Here is a 20933-nt window from a genome sequence, read left to right on the forward strand (position 1 = left end):
AAAGCTTTCGGAACAAAATGGCCAGATGCATAGCCTCCTATCTACTGACGAAGCCTGGCAGATCGCCCCGAGAAGCAGCCGCCGAAATGGAAACGGTGGAGTGGCAGACAACGGATGAGAGGAGAGCCACGTGACTGCACTCTAAAAAAAGCCCTTGCGTCTACTTTCCCGCACAACACTCGGAGAGCCAATCACCGCAACTTACGGAGGCAGCTCAGCGAATGACAATGCCGAAACATGTTTAGACCAAAAACGCAGTCTGAGTTGTGACATTAAGCAATTCAAAACTTCACGCTTGCATCGCTTAATGTCACAACTCAGACTGCGTTTTTTGGTCTAAACATATGTTTCAGCATTGTCATTCGCTGAGCTGCCTCTGTAAGTTGCGGTGATTGGCTCTCCGAGTATTGTGCGGGAAAGCAGACTCACGGGCTTTTTTTAGAGTGTGGCGCCTCCCTGCGGCGAGACGCGGAAACACACTTCTCCCGAGCGAACAGGTGTGTTTCGGGTCCTTGCCGCTGCCAGAGCTGTGCGCTGACGTCCAGGTTCTCCGAGAAATGGCTCTTTGATGCTCTGTGCTACCAGATCCTCGCGCTCCGAATTTGCGACCGGGCACTCTGTGGCTCCGTCGTCAAACTGCCAGGCTTTGTGAGTATAAAGGAGGATAGATAACTGGGCGTGTTGGTGAGAGTTCATGTTGAAAAACAGCGCGACTGGGCCGAGGACACACAGAGACAAAGAGAACACGAGACAAAGCGCTGACTAGCAACTGGTTCGTTATTACACCATAAGGAAGAATGACAATGAAATGAGAAACATGGAGTCAAATGTTCGCGCGCTTGCTTGGCGCCTCGTGGAATATGCTCCTTTCTTCTTTTTTCTTTTTTCATCCGATTGTAGTCTGGTGTTGTTCTTTCCTCAGGAGCTTGGGTTACCCTGAATGTTTTTCAACACGAACTCTCACCAACTCGCCCAGTTATCTATCCTTATCAATTTCATTTCTTCTACAAATGGCTCTTTTGTATGTTCTCACGACTGTCTTTCCAACCCTGCCATGTTATCATCGCTCATTGCTATCTACGTGTGCAAGGCAAGGGCGGCCTCCTGGTATATGAAGTTCTTTAAATTCAGGGTAACCCAAGCTCCTGAGGAAAGAAGAAGAACACCAGACTACAATCGGATGAAAAAAGAAAAAAAGAAGAAAGGGGCATATTCCACGAGGCGCCAAGCAAGCGCGCGAACATTTGACTCCATGTTTCTCATTTCATTGTCATTCTTCCTTATGGTGTAATAACGAACCAGTTGCTAGTCAGCGCTTTGTCTTGTGCTCTCTTCGTCTCTGTGTGTCCTCGTCCCAGTCGCGCTGTTTTTCAACATATAGAGGAGGCTATGCTACGATGTCTATTTTGTTCCGAACTCTTTTCTACACGCACCTCTCGGTGTGTGAACGCGACGTCAATCCCTAACCACCTCGCCGTGACATGTCGCAGCTATATCACTGTGACTGTACTGAAGATTAACACAGGACTGCTCGATCTGTATAAAGTATTCACTTAAAAGGCGAAAAGAAAACAAAGTTTGCGCGCATGTTTGTTTGAAAACTATTTAATTACATAATAAAGACGCTCGTTGATGAATAAATAACATGAAATGATACAAGAAACAAACTTGAGCTGCCCGTACATTGCCCTGTACGCACGGACAAAAGACAGCTCCCTCCCAGTAATAAAGATGACCACCGACGCTTCAGGTGTTTATGGAGTGCAATTCACAAGGGTCATGAGAACACAAGTGCAAGAATAGTGGTATATAAAAATTTACGTTCTGACAGACGATAAGGTGAAAGAAGGTAAACAAACTGCGCTGAAGCCAAGACAGTAATTACTTATTTCTCTTTCTATTCATATATACATAAAAACTTAAATGAATTTTACATCATGTACAGTTGTTGGTGTGCGGGTTGATTAAACAGAAATGACGGGGGAAGTATCTATCATCAAAAATAAATGACGGAATGATAGTGCACCCCCATAGGCGGGACGTCGGCCATTGTGCAAGTGTCGGGATTTTCATCCGCAGTTTCTCACGCGCTTGCGCGTAGATTTCTGTCATAACTACGCACATTACAAGCATCTAGGCAATCTTCAGATGCCAGAGTCCATACACCTCGAATCGAACAAAAACTCCAGCAAGTTTTCCTTCCCTCTTAAACACCATTCCAATATTTACAAGTCCTCACGCGCATGTTCGTCGCTTCGCAAAACAAGCAAACCACGCCCCCTACGCAAGAACACTAAAAATAGAACCGGCCAGGAGCCTTTATTTCTTTAAAAGTTCTATAGACACCTTTACAAATTTACGCCCTCTTACAATCAATCTGAAAATTCTGCAAAAATGGCATGCGCAAAAAAGAAAAAAAAAGAAAAACAAACAACACTAACGGGCTGGCACAAGTTTGTAACTGATATAACACTCACTTCCAAGAGACCTGCCATATTTATGTTGTTTTTGCTTTGCGCATTCTACTTTGCAGTATTTTCATGTCGACTGTAAGAGGAGGCAATTTTTGAAGGGGTCTATTCAATGACATGCACAAACCACCTCCTACGATCAGAAAGAGACTGAGACGAAACGAGGGATCTCGGTCATCTGCAAAGCGCAAACAACAGTCTCGTCTCAGCATGTTGCCATACAGCACATCGCCGACGCAGTGTCTATGATGGGCGAAGCATTCTTGAGAGACCACGGTAATTTTCGAGTGTTCTCTCGCCGTAGTTATTTGGAGCCTTTTCAGCCGCTATCGCACTGCTCAATCCATCGTACAAAATGCACAATATTCGCTTCAGACATGACGACAGAATTATTTTCGAAAACACCACAAGCACGCTCGACGCACGTTTGCTTAATATGCTTGTATTTTTTTAACATGTCCGCAGACAGACTTTTTATGGCCGACGTGACGGGACCATCATTCGAGGAATAAATACACCTCAGACGGTAGAGAGTATGAAGGAACCGTTTTTGCACATACGATATGGTACGATTGGCCCTCCGGTACGAACTGCGCTTGCGCTGCCGCAGAAGACTTGCATACGCGCAGTTTGTACCGGAGGGCCCATTGTACCATATCGGGTATGGAAAAACGGTTCCCTAAAACTCCCTAGTGTCTGCAGACCGTCTTTTCTATGACGTACTATAGCAGCGTGATTTGGGACTCTGTTTAGATCCAAGTGCTTCGCGCAATCTATAGAGGACCACTAACCGACGACTTGAGCACTCTCTGCTAGGACAACTTCGTTTTCGTAGAACGGCCCGGGTGAAACGTTGACCATCGGAGGAGATAGTGCACAGCACTGTATAACCGTCATACACTGTCTGACTAGGAATCCGGCGCAAGTAGTGGCGATGTCCCGGCGGATGGCACGTGACCGCTCTCAGTTGTAGAGGACATTGCTGAGCCTGAGCTGGAAGTCCTTGTAGAGCAGCTTCCCGCCTAGCGGCACCCTCTGCACGAACATCTCCATGTTCATCAGGCAGAGCGCCTTGCCGTTCATCAGGAACCGGTCGGGAGACACGGCCGGGAGCTGGTGCTGGGCCATCACGTGCACGAGCCACACTGCCACGTGCTCGCGGCTCCACTGGCGGGGGTCTGCGACAAAAGGCGGGGATTGGATGATGAGCCTTGAGCGGGAAAAACTGATAATGACAACGCCGTCGTCCATCAGATGACGTGTGACCATGAAAGTAAAGAGCCAATGTTCCGCCCTTTCCATAAACGCGTAAATTAGTTATTTATACCCAGGGGCGGATATCTTGGGGGAGGGGGCAACCGCCTTTTCTGTGCTCCTCAATAACAAGTTTTTAATAAAAAAAAAACGACATACGCCAGCTTTTTTTCTTTTTTTGGAAGAAATGCTTTTTTGTTTTTGATGAAATGACAAATGTTAGGTCAATCTAATAGATATGAGCGACACATCACCCGGTGACGTCACATCCGTCCGTGACGTCAGATCTCTCTGAGGTCATGTACGTACATCCGCCGCTGTTTCTAACCACCTCCCTCTCCGTCACACCCTAACACAACCCCGGGCTGAGTCCAGCACACCCCCATGGTTTCCTGCGTAAAGTACTCAAACCTATGGTATACACCTCCCGGAGCCCCTCCCAATAATTTGTACGTCCCCCCCCCCCCCCCCCCCCCCTTGGCAATTTTGAAAAAAAACCTTAGAGGACTCATCATGTACCTCGACTTGTGATGGTGACAGTTGCATGAGTTAACTAGATCTTATACGCATAAGCGCAGTTTCAGAGGGTGGAAATAGAGTCAGTACTATAAATGACATAGTTAAATATGCGGATGCTAAAAGTCTGCTTTCAATGTGGTTTTTGAACGCTCAAGTCTACGTTTACCCATCGGGTCTCAATACGTTCATGGGCAAACAAAAATACTATATGTTGATGCGTCCTCCCACACTCTCACTTTGACTTAAAACTCGCCTTTCATTTATTCCTAACATACTTGAGCGTTTAGTGAATCTTGTTTTTCAAGCCAGAAGTCTAGGCATTCGCATTTCGCGCCATGGAGAGCTTGAGCACACATTGCACAATGTTCGACCGGCACGAAAGCTCCGCCTTGTGGACCGCTCCTGACATCTGTTGTCGGCCGAACGAGGCTGCGTCATCCACCCCCAATCGAACGGACTGACGCTCTGCTTCGGTCTCCGACTAGTGTACCTCCAAAGTGATCCCTCGATTTCGGTCTGATGGCGCCATTAAAATTTCATGCTGTTGCCTGTCACCGTCCTGGCGGGGACAGACGCCGCCTGTTCTGCTGCAGGCTGCTCTGCAGCCCTCTGCCAGCCCACGGCCGGACTGAAAGTGCTGAAAGCGCGTTCTCTTTCTCATTTACGGCCTTTGCAATCGCCCGGGAGTCAATGGCATTTTTTTTCCGTATGTAGTTCACTTGCTTTCCGCCGGGGGCGCAACCACCTCACCCCACTTCACCCCACTCGGAGAGTCTCTTCGCGGCTTTGCGTTGGTGTTCGAGCTTTGTAGGTTGTCGTTTTGGCAATGGTTTATTGAACTTCGCTCCGATTTAAGTCAGTTAAGTCAAATGTGCACGAAGTTCTGCAAATACTCATTGCACCCTATCTTGAAGACGCGCCAATCCTAAGTTGTCCAGAGGGCATGAACAAAAGCCACTCAAAGCGCTTGGCTGGTTTAATTTGCAACAAGTTCCTCAGAATACTTCTGATTAATCATGCAAAGACGGTCACGGACAGAAACGAAAAGTGAGCTGGATATGTGCACAAGCCCTCGAGGAAGCACTTCAGGTTGTAATATGCACTGTGGGAAAATTGTACAGACTACTACACCCTCGTCTAGAGCAGCTGACCGAGTTCGTGTGCGGCCTATGAAATGATGATGCAGACCGCGGCAATAGATAGATTGGGCCCGCTTACATTTCACGAGAGTGTACGAATTATTATCATTTAAAGTTCCTCCACTTAGAAGGGGTCCGTCTCCTCCTGTTATTGAGTTGCAACAGAAGTCCTGGAGGTAAAGACGAGTATAGTTTTTACGCATTCGCATTCGCTGTCTCTACTTACTGCTTTTTACTCCCGAATCTCTCGGAGATGCGCGTCAAATATTCACCGTTTTGGGCTCATCAGAAGCGCAGTAGATAGTGGCTGAGGGTCTGAACGTAAGGATCAGGTGCCGAAGGCTCTAAAGATCTCGGCCGCAAGTTGAGACAGCATTGCGATACACTGTCAGACGCGCTCTGTGCAAACGGCAAAGGGTAGCCCAAAGGTGAGGTGACAGCGCCCCCCCCCCACCCCCCCCCCCCCCCCCCTCCCCCGCGAATTGCGACGGGAGGTGGCGATTGCCCCAATTGCAAAGGCCGTAAGAAGAAAAAGAGAGCGCGCGCTTCCAGTCCAGCCGTGGCCAGCCATACAACAGTTGGAAACCAATGCAGACACGGGATGGGACGCCTCGATGAAAACGGCCTTGCGTCCGCTCGACTTATTGGCCCGAGTTTCTACGGCTCGCCGCTAGGATCGCAGCATCCGACAGCATGACAAGCCGGCTCCTTTGACGCGGACAACTTTCAGTTCATGGACGGGATAGGAAGGACAACACATAGTTCTGCTAACATTTGGTGACGTGCGCGCAGAGTTGCACCAATGAAGTGTCAAAGTGTTCGTACATCTAAAACAAGAAAATCACAAAAATTAAAAAAAGAATATATATATATATATATATATATATATATATATATATATATATAATCACAAAAATTAAATATATATATATATATATATATATATATATATATATATATATATATATATATATTTAATTTTTGTGATTTTCTTGTTTTAGATGATATATATATATATATATATATATATATATATATATAAACGACGTGGTTTATGAGGGATAGCTTCTCCATATGGCACCTATTGGAATAAAGTTCCTGGAGCCACTCCGTCGACTCACAAAACCCTGACGTTTGAATGTTGCATTTGGTTCATAAAAGTCCTAAAAATGTAAGGTTCTTCCACCTTCACAGTATAGGTACATGGGTAACGAGCTGCGCATCAGCAACGGCATGCTTATGCCGCACGCATTGCGAGATACGGTTAAACCCCGTCGAGACGTCGCACGATACATCGACGCTGTGTCGCGTTTCTATAAATGAACTTTTAACGAGTGTTCGACGCCAATATTTCATACATCAAAATGGTCCAGCACAGGCGCACATTCCGCTAAGCTAGTAATTATGATGGCAGCATCCCAGCTGAGCTGAAATTGATGAAACCGGCGCGGGAAGTTAAAACTTGTGGAAGTACATAACGTCAAATCAAGGCCTTCTATTTTAAGCCGGCTGCGAACTAAGCTAATAGTGATAGAAACTCTTCGGTACAGTGTTCAAAAGGCTCCAATTGTTCCTATGAATAGAAGCAAATGAGGAAGGCCGCTCTTGAGCCTAATTATATCCGTGAATTACAGATCCCACACCCGTGGGGATTTGCGGGACTTTGCTTTTCCACCAATGCCACTTACTTTGAGTCAAAGTATAGGTGAGGCTTTTTTTTTTTCGTTCATAAAACGCTTATATTTTTTGCAGGCATTTGCGCGCGCGCCAGAATTTCCTATAGCCTAAAGTATGTTTTTGTAAAACGAGTGGTGCTGTACAGAAGATTGGAGACTGACTTTCACGTTGTTTTGCACCCAAGTAAGTTCGATGCTGTGAATATTGTACCAAATTGTCAGCAGTGGCGTCGGAGCAGAGTCACATCCCCAAATACTGGGTGGGGGAAAGGGAGAGGAGGGAATCCCCCCCCCCCCCCCCCACCGCCTATCTCCCAAACATTTCTGACGGGCCTGAAAGTCAATATACCATGCGATGCTTTTGCTTTGAGGTGGTTCACTTCTAATATTAGTATCCAATAGATTCAAGCGTTGTCTTCCCTACAATAATACCCGCGCTGGTTCACACACTTGCATTTGACTACGACCGATTACGCTACAACCGGTTTTTAAGCCTCTTGTCACTGCTTAACACTGGCTGCCCAGCAGAGCCGTCGGTCGTAAGCAACCACAGAGGCTTAAAAACCGTTTGCGGCGCAGTCGGTCCTAGTCAAACGCAATTCTGTAAACCATCCCTTAGGCTCCAGTAGAATCGACTGAATTGATAGTGCCCACGAGCGTCGACGAGCAGTGTACATACCTCTGGGAAGCAGGCTGGGCTCCTGCAGGCAGGGCGAGTGGGACTTCCGTTGGTGGTCTCCTCTGGGCAGCGGCTGCTGCCAGCGTACCGTGAGTGCGTACAGTCCCCGGTAGGCCGCCGGCGAAGGAGCCAGTCCGGAGCTCCCTTGGCCGAACCACGAGCTCGGGCTCATCTCCTGGCACGACTCCTGCGCACACCACAAGCGACCCTGAAGGGTTTCTGCCGGACAGCCTCAACGGAGGAGTTGTAAAAAGTGTCCAAAGACGGCCAGTCAAGGCGGCAAACGTTCACTGTGGCTTCGCGCATTTCCTTAATCTCCCGGCAGGGACACTGACGGCTTATGGGGTCTTCGTAGACGGCCACGTGCGCAGCGTGCAGCGTAGGGAACTACTACATGTATATCACAACTACACATTAGAAACGAACACAAACACAAACCAGGCACGTAGCCAGGACAATCCAGGCATGAAAAAATGCTGTATGAGGGGGAGGGGGGCTAATAATAATTATAAAAGCTAACTATAAAGTTATAAAAATGATGATAAGCGAACAATAAGTCGGCGCAGTCGCTAAAACACCATCCATAAGAATGGCTCCTAGAAGAAATATTATCGCTTCTCTGCATAGCACCACTCAGGAAGAAGCGAGTCAAGACAGTTTCTCCACTTTTTTGCTTTCCTTACTAGTTGACTATTTAATATAATCATCAAAGTCACTATAGTTACTTACAAATTAAGAACGGCAGGGCGTGTATTCCGAACGCCTGTCATTCAACACGCGCCCCATGCCTTCCGTCGTGCTTTGACTGCACGCGCGCGGTCGAGGTGCACGAACGCCGAAGCGTTGTCAAGGGTAGTAGGCTTGCGCTGAAGGCGGGACAACAGAAGCTGCTTCCCGTTCTCGCCTTGTCAGAGACTATTTAGAAACTTAGCGACTTTTGACATCTAGTCGAGGTGTACAATGTTCAATAAAAAGTCAACAGAAAGTCTGTAGCTTTTCTGTTGACACTGGCTACAGAGTCCACAGAACATTTTCAACGTGAAGTAAACAGAACGTCTGGAGTCATTCTGATTACACTGTCAACAGACAGTCAGCAGAAAAAAAAAACAGCATAAAGTTAATAGAAAGTCAACAGCTTTTCTTTTGACTCAGGCTGAACAAAATCTCCAGAAAAGTTTCAACACAAAGTCAACAAACTTTCTGTTCACCATGTCAAGATGTCAAAGTAAAAAAAAAAAAAAAGAAAGTAATTAGAGTCAACAAGATGCCAACACGTTTTCATCAAAAAGTCAAAAATAATATTTATAGAAGCGGGCTCCACAGCCTCTAGAACCAGCAAAAACTGACACAATAATTATGGTACCGGCGGCGACGTTCTTTATAGGAAGGCGGTAAAAACGACCGTGGACAGATAGTAATGTGAAGCTGGTGAGCAGAGTTATGCCGCCACAAAGGTCGTTTCACAGAGGCGTTCGGGGTGGCATATAATAGCACTGTAGACGCGCGGAGGGCACTACAAACTCACTACTGCAGGTCCACGCATCTCGCCGTTAATCCTGCCTTCGCTTGGGGAACGCCACTCGCGTAATGTAAAGAAAAATAAACACACGTCAACTTTTCTGAAAAGATACGCTAGCTTTCTGATTGTTCTCGCAGTCTTAAAACAAAGAAACTTTAATTACAAAAGCTTTTATATTTTCTTACACGTCCATTTAAATGGCTGCACTGCTGAACCACCCAGAAAAGATTTTAGCTCATGGTCCCACTCACCTTATTTTATTTTTTTATTTACAAGATTTACAAGTCATTAATCTCATTACCACCACCCTCCAGCTTTAGGCATCTGAATACGCTAGAAGAGAGGCATTGTAGTCAAATATATGGACGATTCTGTGCCTGCGGCTCATAGGTGCCGATCAAAGTTACGCATGTTGTTGGGTTTGGTAGGGGACGATCTCAAGTAGGGAACCAAGAGTCGGGGCTGTGGCTTGCTGATCGCATAGCCCCGAGGAAACAGACCTGGACTGAGTTTACTGAAGTAGAAATTTTATGTTCAGTGAATATGCAGGTAGCACGGTCGACTGCTTAATCGGCGCCTTCGGCCTCCCTGAGCCCTACATATATAGCCCTCCGAGGGCGAGAAGGCCCTCTGAGAGAGAGAAGCCTTCCCCGGAGTGTTCACGTGCATGGTGTTCGGAGTTAGGGGGCGGCATGATGCAATTGCCCTGTGTTTTTTCATCGAGGGGCAGATGATGTAACCCGCCGCTCTTGCCATGCCCCGGCGTCTGATGCAAGGTATCGACGCTCTTGCCGCTCGAACTGAAACACAATACCGACAGACCCCCTCACACACACACGCACACGCACGCCGATGTTTCTCCTCGCGAGGGCTGGCGGTCACAGATTTTCTCGTGGTTTCCGGAAGACGTCCTTTTTGTGTTTAGAGCCCTCAACGAAGGCCACCGCCCGTCGGATGCTTCAAGGGTTGGTCTCGGGAATCTGAGCATGACTCTGTCTAGCGTCATTGGCCCGCGCCGGTGCCCAACGCGACAAGAGGCTTGGCTGCCGTTGGCGACAGGTGGGAGCCAACTCCAGGACGGAGCCAAGGAAGTCCGTCGCACCAATGTGCGCTGTTCGGCCATTTTCCGCGACCAAAAATGTCGCAGTGGCCGGTCTTCCACCATTAGCCAGGAGCTTGCTATGACACCTTTATACTTTGGGACCACATTCTCTGGCAGTGAAGCCATCGCACCGTTCCCGTTTTGTTTTGCTTAAATGCAACAGAACGTTGCCTCCACACTCCGCCATTTCAATGTTTACCGATTAACAGCCCAGCACGCGCGTGTTCGTAGCTTCTGAAATCAAGCACGCCAAGCGCTAAACGCACGAACGCTGCAAAATGGCAGCATTTAGAAGCCCTCATGAAGACCGGATGTCAGGCTCACGAGGGTTTTATCGCCACAAAAATTCACTACTCGTCCCCGAATGTTCAGTTTCCGGTAAAATGTAGCGGTAGAGGTCCGGACCAGGTACCAGAGTTTTGGAGCTTGCCGTTATCTGATTCCAAAGTTGTAAATAACCTGCAGAGATCTTCAGTGAGGAAATGGGGCTGTTCCCGGTAGCCGACGTGACTCTTCTCTATGTACTGTTCTTTTCGGACCATATTCCGCGTACTGTACACGTTTAAAAGGTTATATACACCATGTCGTATAAACGTTGCATAGTACCCCTATGAACATGATATTGTGTATCGGGTTTATAAGACGTGACGTACAAATTCTCCATAACAATCGTTTGCCGATATGATCTTATCACTCCTGCAATATGAGATCCAGATCTCGAACCTTCTCACACATCTTCTCTTGCATCTTCAACATCTTCATTAGTAAATGTGTGTGCGGTTTTAAACAAAACGGTTTTTTTTTTGCTTTTTTTTTTAAGAAAGGAAACGCATTTGCGAAGTTCCCAGTCAGCATCATCATAGCGCATTCGTGGTGTTCAGGACGAAAATGTCACTGCAGCATCGCGAGCATTTTTTTTTTAAGTTGTTTTATTTAAAACGACAGTCAATCACAAACGGGGACATTATTAACGGGTTGAAGCTTTCCTTTTTTCCCCCTTTGAAGTAGTGCGAAATAAATACCAATTAGTTTATTTCTCAAAGCAGAATTTGAATGTGATTTGTGTTCGACTCTAGAGCTTTCATATATGTTTTTTACTTGAAATGAAAGTTTGTAAGGTATTTTCCTGGGATATTTTTCCACGCCTACTCAGGACAACTTTTCACCCACGTTTCTCCCTGAGGCTCTAATCTGGGCACTTGGCGAAAACGTCGGCGAAGAATCCGACGTCCGTGATTGGCCAGTACTGCACTTGACCTTGGCGCCGGCCAATCATTGCGGTCAAATCCCTCGCCGACGTTTTTGCCAACTGTCCAGATTCAAGCGGCTGCGCAGTTGGAAATGGCACAATTACACGCTGACACCGTGATGCTGAGTCTTCCCAAATCATTTTTCTGCGTTAATTGCTAGTTTATGGCAGCGAATATTCCTCAACGTTACAGTCACAATAATCCGAGAACGTCGCACAACAATACAATATACTATAACGCAGTAAGAGGTCAGCCTTCATATGAAGCGAATCGATATTACTTCGGTGTTTTCTTTTTGTGTGTACTATTTTAAACATCGTTACCTTCTTTTCCTCTCTGCACGTCCTAAGTCTCCTTCATCTGTTATGACTTGTAGTTACGTTCCATGCAACATACATGTCCTTCCATATCGCCCACGAGCTGGTACCTCCAGGAGAAATCTCCCACGTGACATTCTCGCAGCTTTCAGGCAACTTTCACGGAAATACCCGAGAATGCAAGCACACTTAAAGGGAAACTGAAGCGGTACTGTATTTGATGAAAACCACTAAAATCGTCTTCATTTGGCGTCCAGGATCACGAATATCAAGATTACGTTTCAATTTGGTGTATAGAGGCTGCAGAAAATTATTTTCAAAGTACTGCTGAAGCCTCTCCTTCCCGGAGCGTTATGTCACATCCAGAGTTTTCGGGATCTCCGCTCTCGCGAATGTTCGGCACCCATCAAAGGTATGCATGCACGCGCACTCTTGCTATTTTCAAAAAAGTCAGGAAAAGACATCATCAGAAGCTCGCTAGGGGTGCTTCTGTTCTCCTTACGATGGGTAGTGCACGTTCTACCAACCCGGTTTTTGTTTTAATTTCCATGGTGTATAAAAGCTTGGCATTGCACGTGGTTGCACCAGCAGAGCAAGTTGAAGTATCCTCAGTCTAAGTTGTGAAAGAATTCCACCAGGCGGCGACACCCAAACTTCTCGCCGCGACTAGACCTTTCCAAGAAAGGGCTCCTGGCCGGTTCCATTTTCAATGATCCTGCGTAAGGTACGTGATTTGCTCGCTTTCCAAAGCGGCGGACATGCGCGCGCTGGGCTGAAGAGATCGCAAGCTTGCAATTGCACGCGCGGCACGCTCGAGCGACACGCGCTTGGCGGCCGAAAAATCGTGGTATGACGTAACGACTCGTCGGAGGTTTTTCGTGTTTTCTCGCGTTTAGTTACATCTTCGGGGGAAACGAACGAGATATTTTAGAATCAGGTAATAAATATATTATAAAATTCACCTCTAACTCGTTTTTTTTGTGTTTTTTTAATTGCTTTAGTTTTTTTTGTTTTGTTTTTAAAAAACGAAAGGTGTTTACTTATATCACCCCCCCCCCTCCCCCCCCGCGAATACGATGACAATCATCAACGTTCATTCTCAAATTAAAAAAAAAAAATAGTTGAACAAAACAAACAAAGCAAAACATCGACTCACCTGGAAAGTCGCGCAGGGACCGTAATTCACAAACGAGTGCATCTCCTGCTGTCCGCTTTGAACCGACGCGCAAACCAGCGTGTAATGATCAATAGTCACGTGTGGACTACTCGGCAGACTCGTAGCGGCATGCCCTACCGCCCCCACTCGCTCTTTGCTGCCGCCCACTCTGCCGAGCTACAAACGACCCACTCACACCCTCAGAAAACCAGCGAATCCGCGCGTGCCGCTAAACGCCTTTCCAAGTTGAACCTCGGCGAAGACAACTGTGGCCGATCTGGCGCGGTTACAATGGTACGCGAGCCCTTCCTCCTCTCCCACAGGCTCTAATGCCTCGGTCTTTGATAGCTCCACTCCTTTTCTTTTTTCTTTATGTGTGTTCCTGTTTCAGTGATGCATCCTTTCCTTTGTGTGTTTCGAATTTTCCTTGGCGGGGCGGGTGCCTCTGTTGTTTCCGCCGGCGACAGCTGGGGCGTCCGCCACTGCGGCTCTTTGCAGGGACCACCTGCTCCCCGTCACGTGACCCGGGCAGCTGCTACGCACGCGCAAGGCGCTTGCTCCACTTCCGTCTTCCGGTGCCTTCGCAACCTGGATCCACGGCCCACCATCTCTTCTTTCTTTCTTTCTTTCCTTTTATTCATATATTGTTTGCATTTGACGGGACCGAACACCCGTGGCAACACCAAAACGTACGGGTGCATCAACTTTAAATGGGCTGGTTGCAACAAATGAATGCCTCCGTTGAATGGGCCTGTGCATCTGTCAGTGCGAGTGGCAGTAGCGTGCACCGATACACCCGCCAAAAAGTAGGCAGACACTGTCGAGTTTTTATATATATATATATATATATATATATATATTGTTTTACTCGCTTAATACGGAATAGAAATAGCTCCTTAAATTAAAACGACTACTTTAGGTTTTTTTTTTACTTTTTTATGTTGTTTTTTCTTCAAATTGTCCCGAGGCATTCGGTATAAAGGGCGCGATAAATAAGTAAAGCAATAAACAACCAAACCATAAAAATGATGTCGCCCAATTCACAGTTACAAAAGTATTTTCCTCTTCTTTTTCTTTGCTTTCGAAAATCCAGACCTTTGGAGTTTAGCTATGAACAGTAACCGGATACTGGCCGAAGGAGGCTAATTTTCGTAGCATTACAATGAAGTTCGAAAAAAAATACAATATTCGTTTTCCGTTTCATACATCCGGCCCTCATAAAATTTAGAGCGAGCAATTTCGGCATTTAATGTATATACTTTTATCACTCAGAAGGAGATTCGCTCATTTCCTGGGAAAATTGGTTCAGTGTTTGAGCCCTACAGGCGCCACCTATATTTTATGGACTATTTCTTATCAGGTCTGTGCCCAAGCATATGGCACAGTATACGTACACGATTAAAAATGTTGAACCTTTCTGGAGGTACTGTACAATTAACGACTGTCCTATATCACTCACGGAGTGAATATTCGCGCTTTAAACGATGCGATGAAGCTTTAATATGATTGTTTCTTCGAGATCTTGTTTGAAGAATATCTGACGTCATCTTTTTACTCATCATGTTTTTGAATAACTAAATCAGATTGTTAACCCTTGTCGTGCTTTTGTTGTCCAAAGAAAACGCTATTATAAAATATATATTTAAAACGTTGTCTTACAAGTGTTATAATGTCCAATCTTCACCAGCTAGTTCGCGCCTTTACTTTCTGTTTATTATACGCTGGGTTTTGACAAACGTTAAATAACTTTTTTTTTTTTTTAGTTTTTGTTAGGCATTTTTTGCCCGGGAATTGCGATACGTTTGCATATGCACTGAGAACTGCATGTTCCTTGACCTTTTTTTTTTATGTCGTTGACACCTTTTCTAGCACTGACGGCCTGAATATGCAACGAGACGGAAGATCCACCGAGACGAAAGATCCAATTGGTCACGTGACAGGCAAGACGGAATATCCATCGAGACGAAATGTTCAATTGGGATGGAATGTCCAACGAGTCTGAATTCTGAATATTCAACGAGACAGAAGATATAACCAGGCCTGAATGTCCCCTGATACTGGATATCCCGTGCGTCAACCGCGAAGACGTAGAATATTATTGCATGCTGTGCAAGGTGACCAAGTTAGAACTTAAAGAAACTGTATGGTAAAAATAAGATGGCAGTTGGCAGTTGAGTAGTCACGTTCCTGATCAGACTTCGTTCTGTGTGAATAAACGGGTGTTGAGAGGAAGCAACACTGGAATAAAGTTTGCCTGAGATATACTCGCAATTTTGTGAAGGATTTAAAATAAATGTTCCTGATATTTTGGCCTCTCAAAAAAAAAAAAGGCTGGTTTCATGCATTGCTCGGGCAAAAAATATACAGGGTGTCCGATTAAAAAACCAGCCAAGTTTAAAAAAAAAGAAAAGCAGAAAGGTCTACGTGATGAAACTAACCGTGCGTTGCCTGTAAGCGTCTTCCATAAGCGCCAGTGTTTAATGTATGAAACCTAATGCATTAATTACGACAATTTTTCTAACTTTTTGCTTGTCATACTAATTTGCCAGTACTTTTTTTGTTTTTGCTTTTATTTTTACTGTTCAAAAAATTTTCATTGAAAAATAAACCAATCAAATTACTGCAAAATTTGTAAAGAAAATACCAAAAACGGAGCCTGAAGTTCTTCAGGTTACGCAGCATGCTAAATATAATTGAATCCAGGCTTTTCTGCTGGGCCCGCTTGCTGTGGCAAGAATACATTCTCGTCATTTTTGTTCAGCTCGCTTGCACCTTAGAATGCAAGTTTTCACATTTGTTGGTGTTAGACTGATGGCAGCTGATAAAACCTGTTTGCTCAGCTGACATCTAACCCCTGGTTTGCTCAGTTGGTAGAGCGCTCCACTGGAAATGGAGAGGTCCCGGGTTCGGTACCAGGACCAGGCGGATTTTTTCGGTCGCGCACTAGTCGCCTAGCTGCGTTTAGAGATTTGTGTTTGTCCTTTGTCCCTCTTGTTCCCTTTTCCAGGGATTATTTTCATCATTCTTGTCCAGCTCGCTTGCACCTTTGCATTTAATTGCATTATAATCATAACACCAAGCTTCGTGTTAATTGGCAAGAAACGAGAGGCTCCACGCAAGAATGGATGTGTTTGCCTCATTCAACAGTGGTTATGCTGCCACTATACGAGCATGTCTGCACTTACGTGGACAGAATCACGAGCATTGGTATGCTTCCAGAGGTTACTTAACAGTCCTTTCAGTAATCGTTTAATGACGCATAAATCTCATAAATATTTCATGCTTTCCGCTGATCACGTTGTCCCCTTTTGAAGACGTGGAGAAAGGTGCCGCCTGCTGAGTTAAAAAAACCAATTACTCTACGAATCGTAGTCTCCATAGCGTTTTTGTGTAAACAGTTAGTCCGGTGTGCACCAAATCACTCATTCTTGTCTGTGTTTACATTTTATTCTTGAAGGCTAGCTACTAAACTCTTTCGTTTGTGCGACAAAATGTATTAAAAAAGCAATAACCTACATAAAACATGTTTCTAAAATATTGTTTTTATTTGTTTTGCAGTTGAGGCTCCGGGAAGTTCCGTCTTTTTTTTCTCTCTCTCTCTTTATATTATTTAGCAACTGTAGATGTTTTCGCAAATTAGAGATTGCTAGAATCCACCTGAGCGACCAACATTCTTTTATAGATATTTGAAGATTTACTAGCTCGGGGGGGGGGGGGGGGGGGGGGGGGGGGGGATACGTAATCATTCCGAAACGCATTGCTCGAATCAGGTAGGCACAGGATTGAGGCTGAATGCCGTGCCGCGTAGGGTATCCACTTGGTTAGATGGCAGGCGAGAAGGAATGTCCAACTGAGACCAAATGTACAACGAGTTTGATCAACTAGCGAGACAAGAGATCGAACCAGGTTGGGAAGTCCACCGCGACTGAGCATCCATCTTGACGGAATGTTCAATTGTGACAGAATGTCCACTGTGAGTGAATATCGAACGGGGCAGAAGATCCACCAGTGGATCTTTCGACACCTTGGATCTTTCGAATCGTTGGATATTCAGGCTCTGAATCCTCTTCTAGCAGCCACTGCCATCTTGAATGGCGGAACTTCTTGTATAGGTGAAAATATCGTTTTGCTCTCGCCATGCCAATATAGTGTTTTCGCGTTTAGAGCATATACATGCAACGTGTTCTTGTTTCGCCTTCCTATGCCCTTATATTAGATCTCCCAAGTTTACATCAATTTTTAAAGATTACTTTGCCTCGAATACCCTATACCGGAACCACTTGGCTGGGGACAGGAGTGACCGAAAGAGGTTTATAAACTGCTGATTATGATAAACCCTTAAAGACTGCACTCTAAGGAGCGAGCATTCTGCTTAGAAACGACGACTTTTGACCGGCGACGTTCCCCGGTGAAGTTTGGCGATTCTTCGCTGCGTATTCGGCGGTCCATGCAGTCCAGTCTTCAGATGTAAAAAAAAAAAGACAAGTTGTATGGCACCCGTAAAACAATAAGTAGTGTTTTTTTTTTGTTTTTTTTTTCTATGTAGGATACTATGATGGGCTCACACCGAGGCTGTCCGGCTACTCGGGACAGTACACCGACACGATACGTTTAATGTCGCATGCGCATGACCAATGACCTTTCATAAATTTCATCGACAATGTTGACAGCGAGACACATGCGTCCGCAGATCAAGAATGTACGTTCTGCGAACTACGGGATTTGTCGTTCCAGTCAAGCTTACTAATTTCGTCTTACCGCAGCCTGAGAAATTGAACTCGTTTCACCAAATCTACACTCGAAACTGGGCAAACTTTTGTTTTATGATTTACTGAAAAAAAAGAAAAAAAAAAGCGGGAATTCGTTTGATATTTTGAGCTGTAGCTTACATAAATACGCAGTTACTCTTTGTTCGCCAAAACCGTCACGAGAAATCTAGTATAGCGCAGGTGCGTTAAATAACGGAGGTATGAGCAACAACGATATAACCCAACTAAAAAGAATGTGTCGCGCAATACAGTAAAACATTTGCTTAAATTTTAGAAATGACATTTTCTTCTTGGCTGAACTATGAGCAGCAGCAACTGGAAACTGACGAACGAGGTCAATTTTTACGGAGGTAAAATAAAGTGCAGTATCAAATATAAATTTCTCCCCCAACCCCGACTCCGTTGTACACATCCGGTCCACATACAATTCAGTGCTAACAATGTCGCCATTTTATGAATATACTTTCATCATTCCCGAACATCCTGCCTTATTTCCCGGGATAATAGCGTTTGAGCCCAACAGGCGCCTTATTCATTTTTTTATTTTTTTTTTATCAAGCAGGCACACGTATTTGTCGCAATAAATTTACGAGGTTAAGCACAAATATATTTCTGTGCCTTTTTGGAGGTGCAATAATGATTGTCCTATATTTGTCTCATGAAGCGATGAATCAAAACTTTAAACATTACGGTGAAGTTTTAATAACATACTATTCCGAATTCAAGATCTTGTTTGAAGGGATCACTGCCGTCGTGCACTTAACAGGACCTAGAGACTCACATTTCTGTCTTATAGGTTCATGCTTCTTAAATAATTGAAATAGGGTGCTAGCTCTCGTCGCAGTTTTATTAAGGTAAAATGGAATTGGGATAAAAATATGAAATGAAAAAATTCGCTTATTGCGGAACGTTTGACACCCGTTGATTGAACTTTCTCTCTCTCTATGTCTCTCTCTCTCTCTCTCTCTATCTATATATATATATATATAGAGAGAGAGACAGAGAGAGAGAGAGAGACAGGGTGTTACACTTAAGCGGTTTGTGCAGGCGAGTTATACGACCGGGGGGACATTATGTGGGTGGCTAATTTAAGTCGGCTAATTAATTAAAATTCAATAGTTAACTTCTTAATTAGTGAAAATATACATATGGTTCCAATTAGAAGCTCACTGAGCGTCATCGAAAATCAACTCTTTTTAGAACGACTTGAAGCTCGTGGGAAACTCGGGGGCGCGCCAAACCTACCACTCGTGAAGCAGGCGCAAAGCTAGCAGTGGCGGAACACGATTATAATCTTGTCATCCGCGTTCCACCACTACTAGCTACTGATCTTGAAAATAGTGCCTATTGATAACTAATCTAATAAATAGACCTATTGCTAAATTATCCAAGCATCAAGTAGAATGCAGGGAATGGCGTTCCACGCGTCGCACGTGCCGGCGTCTTCAGCAATAACTGTTCTAAAACAAAAGCCTAAAACAAATGGCACCTTGCACACGCCTTCGTCGACGCTCTACTCTGGTTATTTACTTCGAATCTTTTATACGGGGAAGGCGTGCGCGTGCGGTTCGTGCGGCGGTGCGAGCGTAGAGTTTTTAGTCACTGCACACGAAAAATCTACGGAACCCTATTAGAGGCGAGATGTCTTGGTGGCGCCCTCCTATGTTTCCCTCTCGTGACGTCATTACCCCGCGAACAACAACTTCGATGGTGTTTGTAATGAGCCCGGTGGAAGCTTGAAATCATAGCGCTCTAAAAGCAATGCTGCAAACTCCGTCAAAATTAAAGCTCTTACGTTACTCTTATTTCTGTCGATGGAAAATCCTTTGCCGACGTCTTAGTTAGCATTCGGCCAATGACGGAAAGCCGACCACAGCGACGCTTTCGATCGCACACGTCGCCAATAGCCATAAACTGCTTCGCTGTAATAAGATAGTCATTTCTAATATTATAGTCCATTGAGTGCAACGGAATATATATATATATTTTATGTTAATATAGATTAAAGACAAAATATGAGATATATGTATTTTGGGCACGATACCGTAAGAAAAAGTCGGTGGCCATACGCGTTAGGCGCACAATAGTTCAAAGCACGCGTGGAGCAAAAGCCCGTGTTAAAGAACCCAGACAGTTGGACGTCGGAGCCATAGAGTGCCCGGTCGCAAATTTGGAGCGCGAGGATCTGGTAGCACAGACCATGAAAGAGACATTTTTCGGGGAACCTGGACGTCAGCGCGCAGCTTTTACAGCGGCGAGGACCCGAAACAGACTTGTTCGCTCGGGAGAAGTGTGTTTCGGCGTCTCGCCGCAGCGGGGCGCCGTCACGTGGCTCTCCTCTCATCCGTTGTCTGCCGCTCCATTTTTTCCATTTCGGTGGCCGCTGCTCGTGGTGATCTGCCAGGCATATGTCTGCATATAAGAGGCTATGCCAGGGAATTTTTGCTAGAAACAGCGTCTGAGCTGCGACTGGGTCACGGTGTGGACTGGGTGAAGAAAGCGCAGCCAAAGCCATCCCTCGAGCCAAGGCGCTCGCGTGCCCAGGCTTTGCGGTGTTTATTTTTCACCCAGTCTCAGCTCGGACACTGCTCTAGCAAGCCAAACCAGGGATCCTGGGTTCAATCCCCGCACCCGCCCATTTCCATTCAGTCGAGCACCGTACCGGCGTGCGGTCGCAAATGTCACTACCCCATATTCCTGACGGAAGATATATAGCTGTCGAACTGAACTGCGTTTAGGTTCAGCCCCACGTGTGCAAGGCGGACAATGAGGTGAGAGGGAGGGTTCAGTTTTTGTCTACGACCAAGAAAATGTTGCAGTGACAGAAGGCCGTCCCAGTGAGGAATTACAATGTAAAAAAAATGGTAACATATAGACCGACACGCTGTTTACAAACAAGCCCACGTTTGCCCACACCAGGTGTGGGCACTGCGCATGCGCAGAAACCAAATTTGGAAGGAGTGAAGCGTCCGCGCATGCGCAGTGCCGTAGACAGCGCCACCGCAGCTGTGTGACGTCAGGTTCGCGTGTTGGTCTATAAGGTGAAAAAAACGGGGGTCGGAGTTAGTGCGTGAATGTATGA

General features: G+C 45.6%; 1 protein-coding gene across 1 annotated transcript; it reads right to left on the minus strand.

Moving 5' to 3' along the window:
• Window positions 1-1589: 1589 nt before the first annotated feature.
• Window positions 1590-13322, minus strand: LOC8042931 (transcription factor ETV6). Its single transcript, XM_029978636.4, has 3 exons — window positions 13083-13322; window positions 7739-7925; window positions 1590-3649 (listed from the first exon to the last, which is right to left on the minus strand). The coding sequence occupies exons 1-3, from the start codon at window positions 13122-13124 to the stop codon at window positions 3435-3437; spliced, it is 444 nt and encodes a 147-aa protein (XP_029834496.3). The 5' UTR covers window positions 13125-13322; the 3' UTR covers window positions 1590-3434.
• Between the last annotated feature and the right edge of the window lie 7611 nt (window positions 13323-20933).

The sequence above is a fragment of the Ixodes scapularis genome, unplaced genomic scaffold (assembly GCF_016920785.2).
Source record: "Ixodes scapularis isolate PalLabHiFi unplaced genomic scaffold, ASM1692078v2 PGA_scaffold0__279_contigs__length_252992795, whole genome shotgun sequence".
NCBI classification, from domain to species: Eukaryota; Metazoa; Arthropoda; class Arachnida; order Ixodida; family Ixodidae; genus Ixodes; species Ixodes scapularis.

What these genes read in the sequence shown, in the direction of transcription:
- LOC8042931 (XM_029978636.4), bottom strand. Translation starts at nt 13,124, where the DNA reads ATGCACTCGTTTGTGAATTACGGTCCCTGCGCGACTTTCCAG. An exon ending in GTCCCTGCGCGACTTTCCAG is followed by an intron (nt 7,926 to 13,082) that starts GTGAGTCGATGT and finishes TGGTGTGCGCAG; the next exon opens with GAGTCGTGCCAGGAGATGAG. An exon ending in GCCCAGCCTGCTTCCCAGAG is followed by an intron (nt 3,650 to 7,738) that starts GTATGTACACTG and finishes CTTTTGTCGCAG; the next exon opens with ACCCCCGCCAGTGGAGCCGC.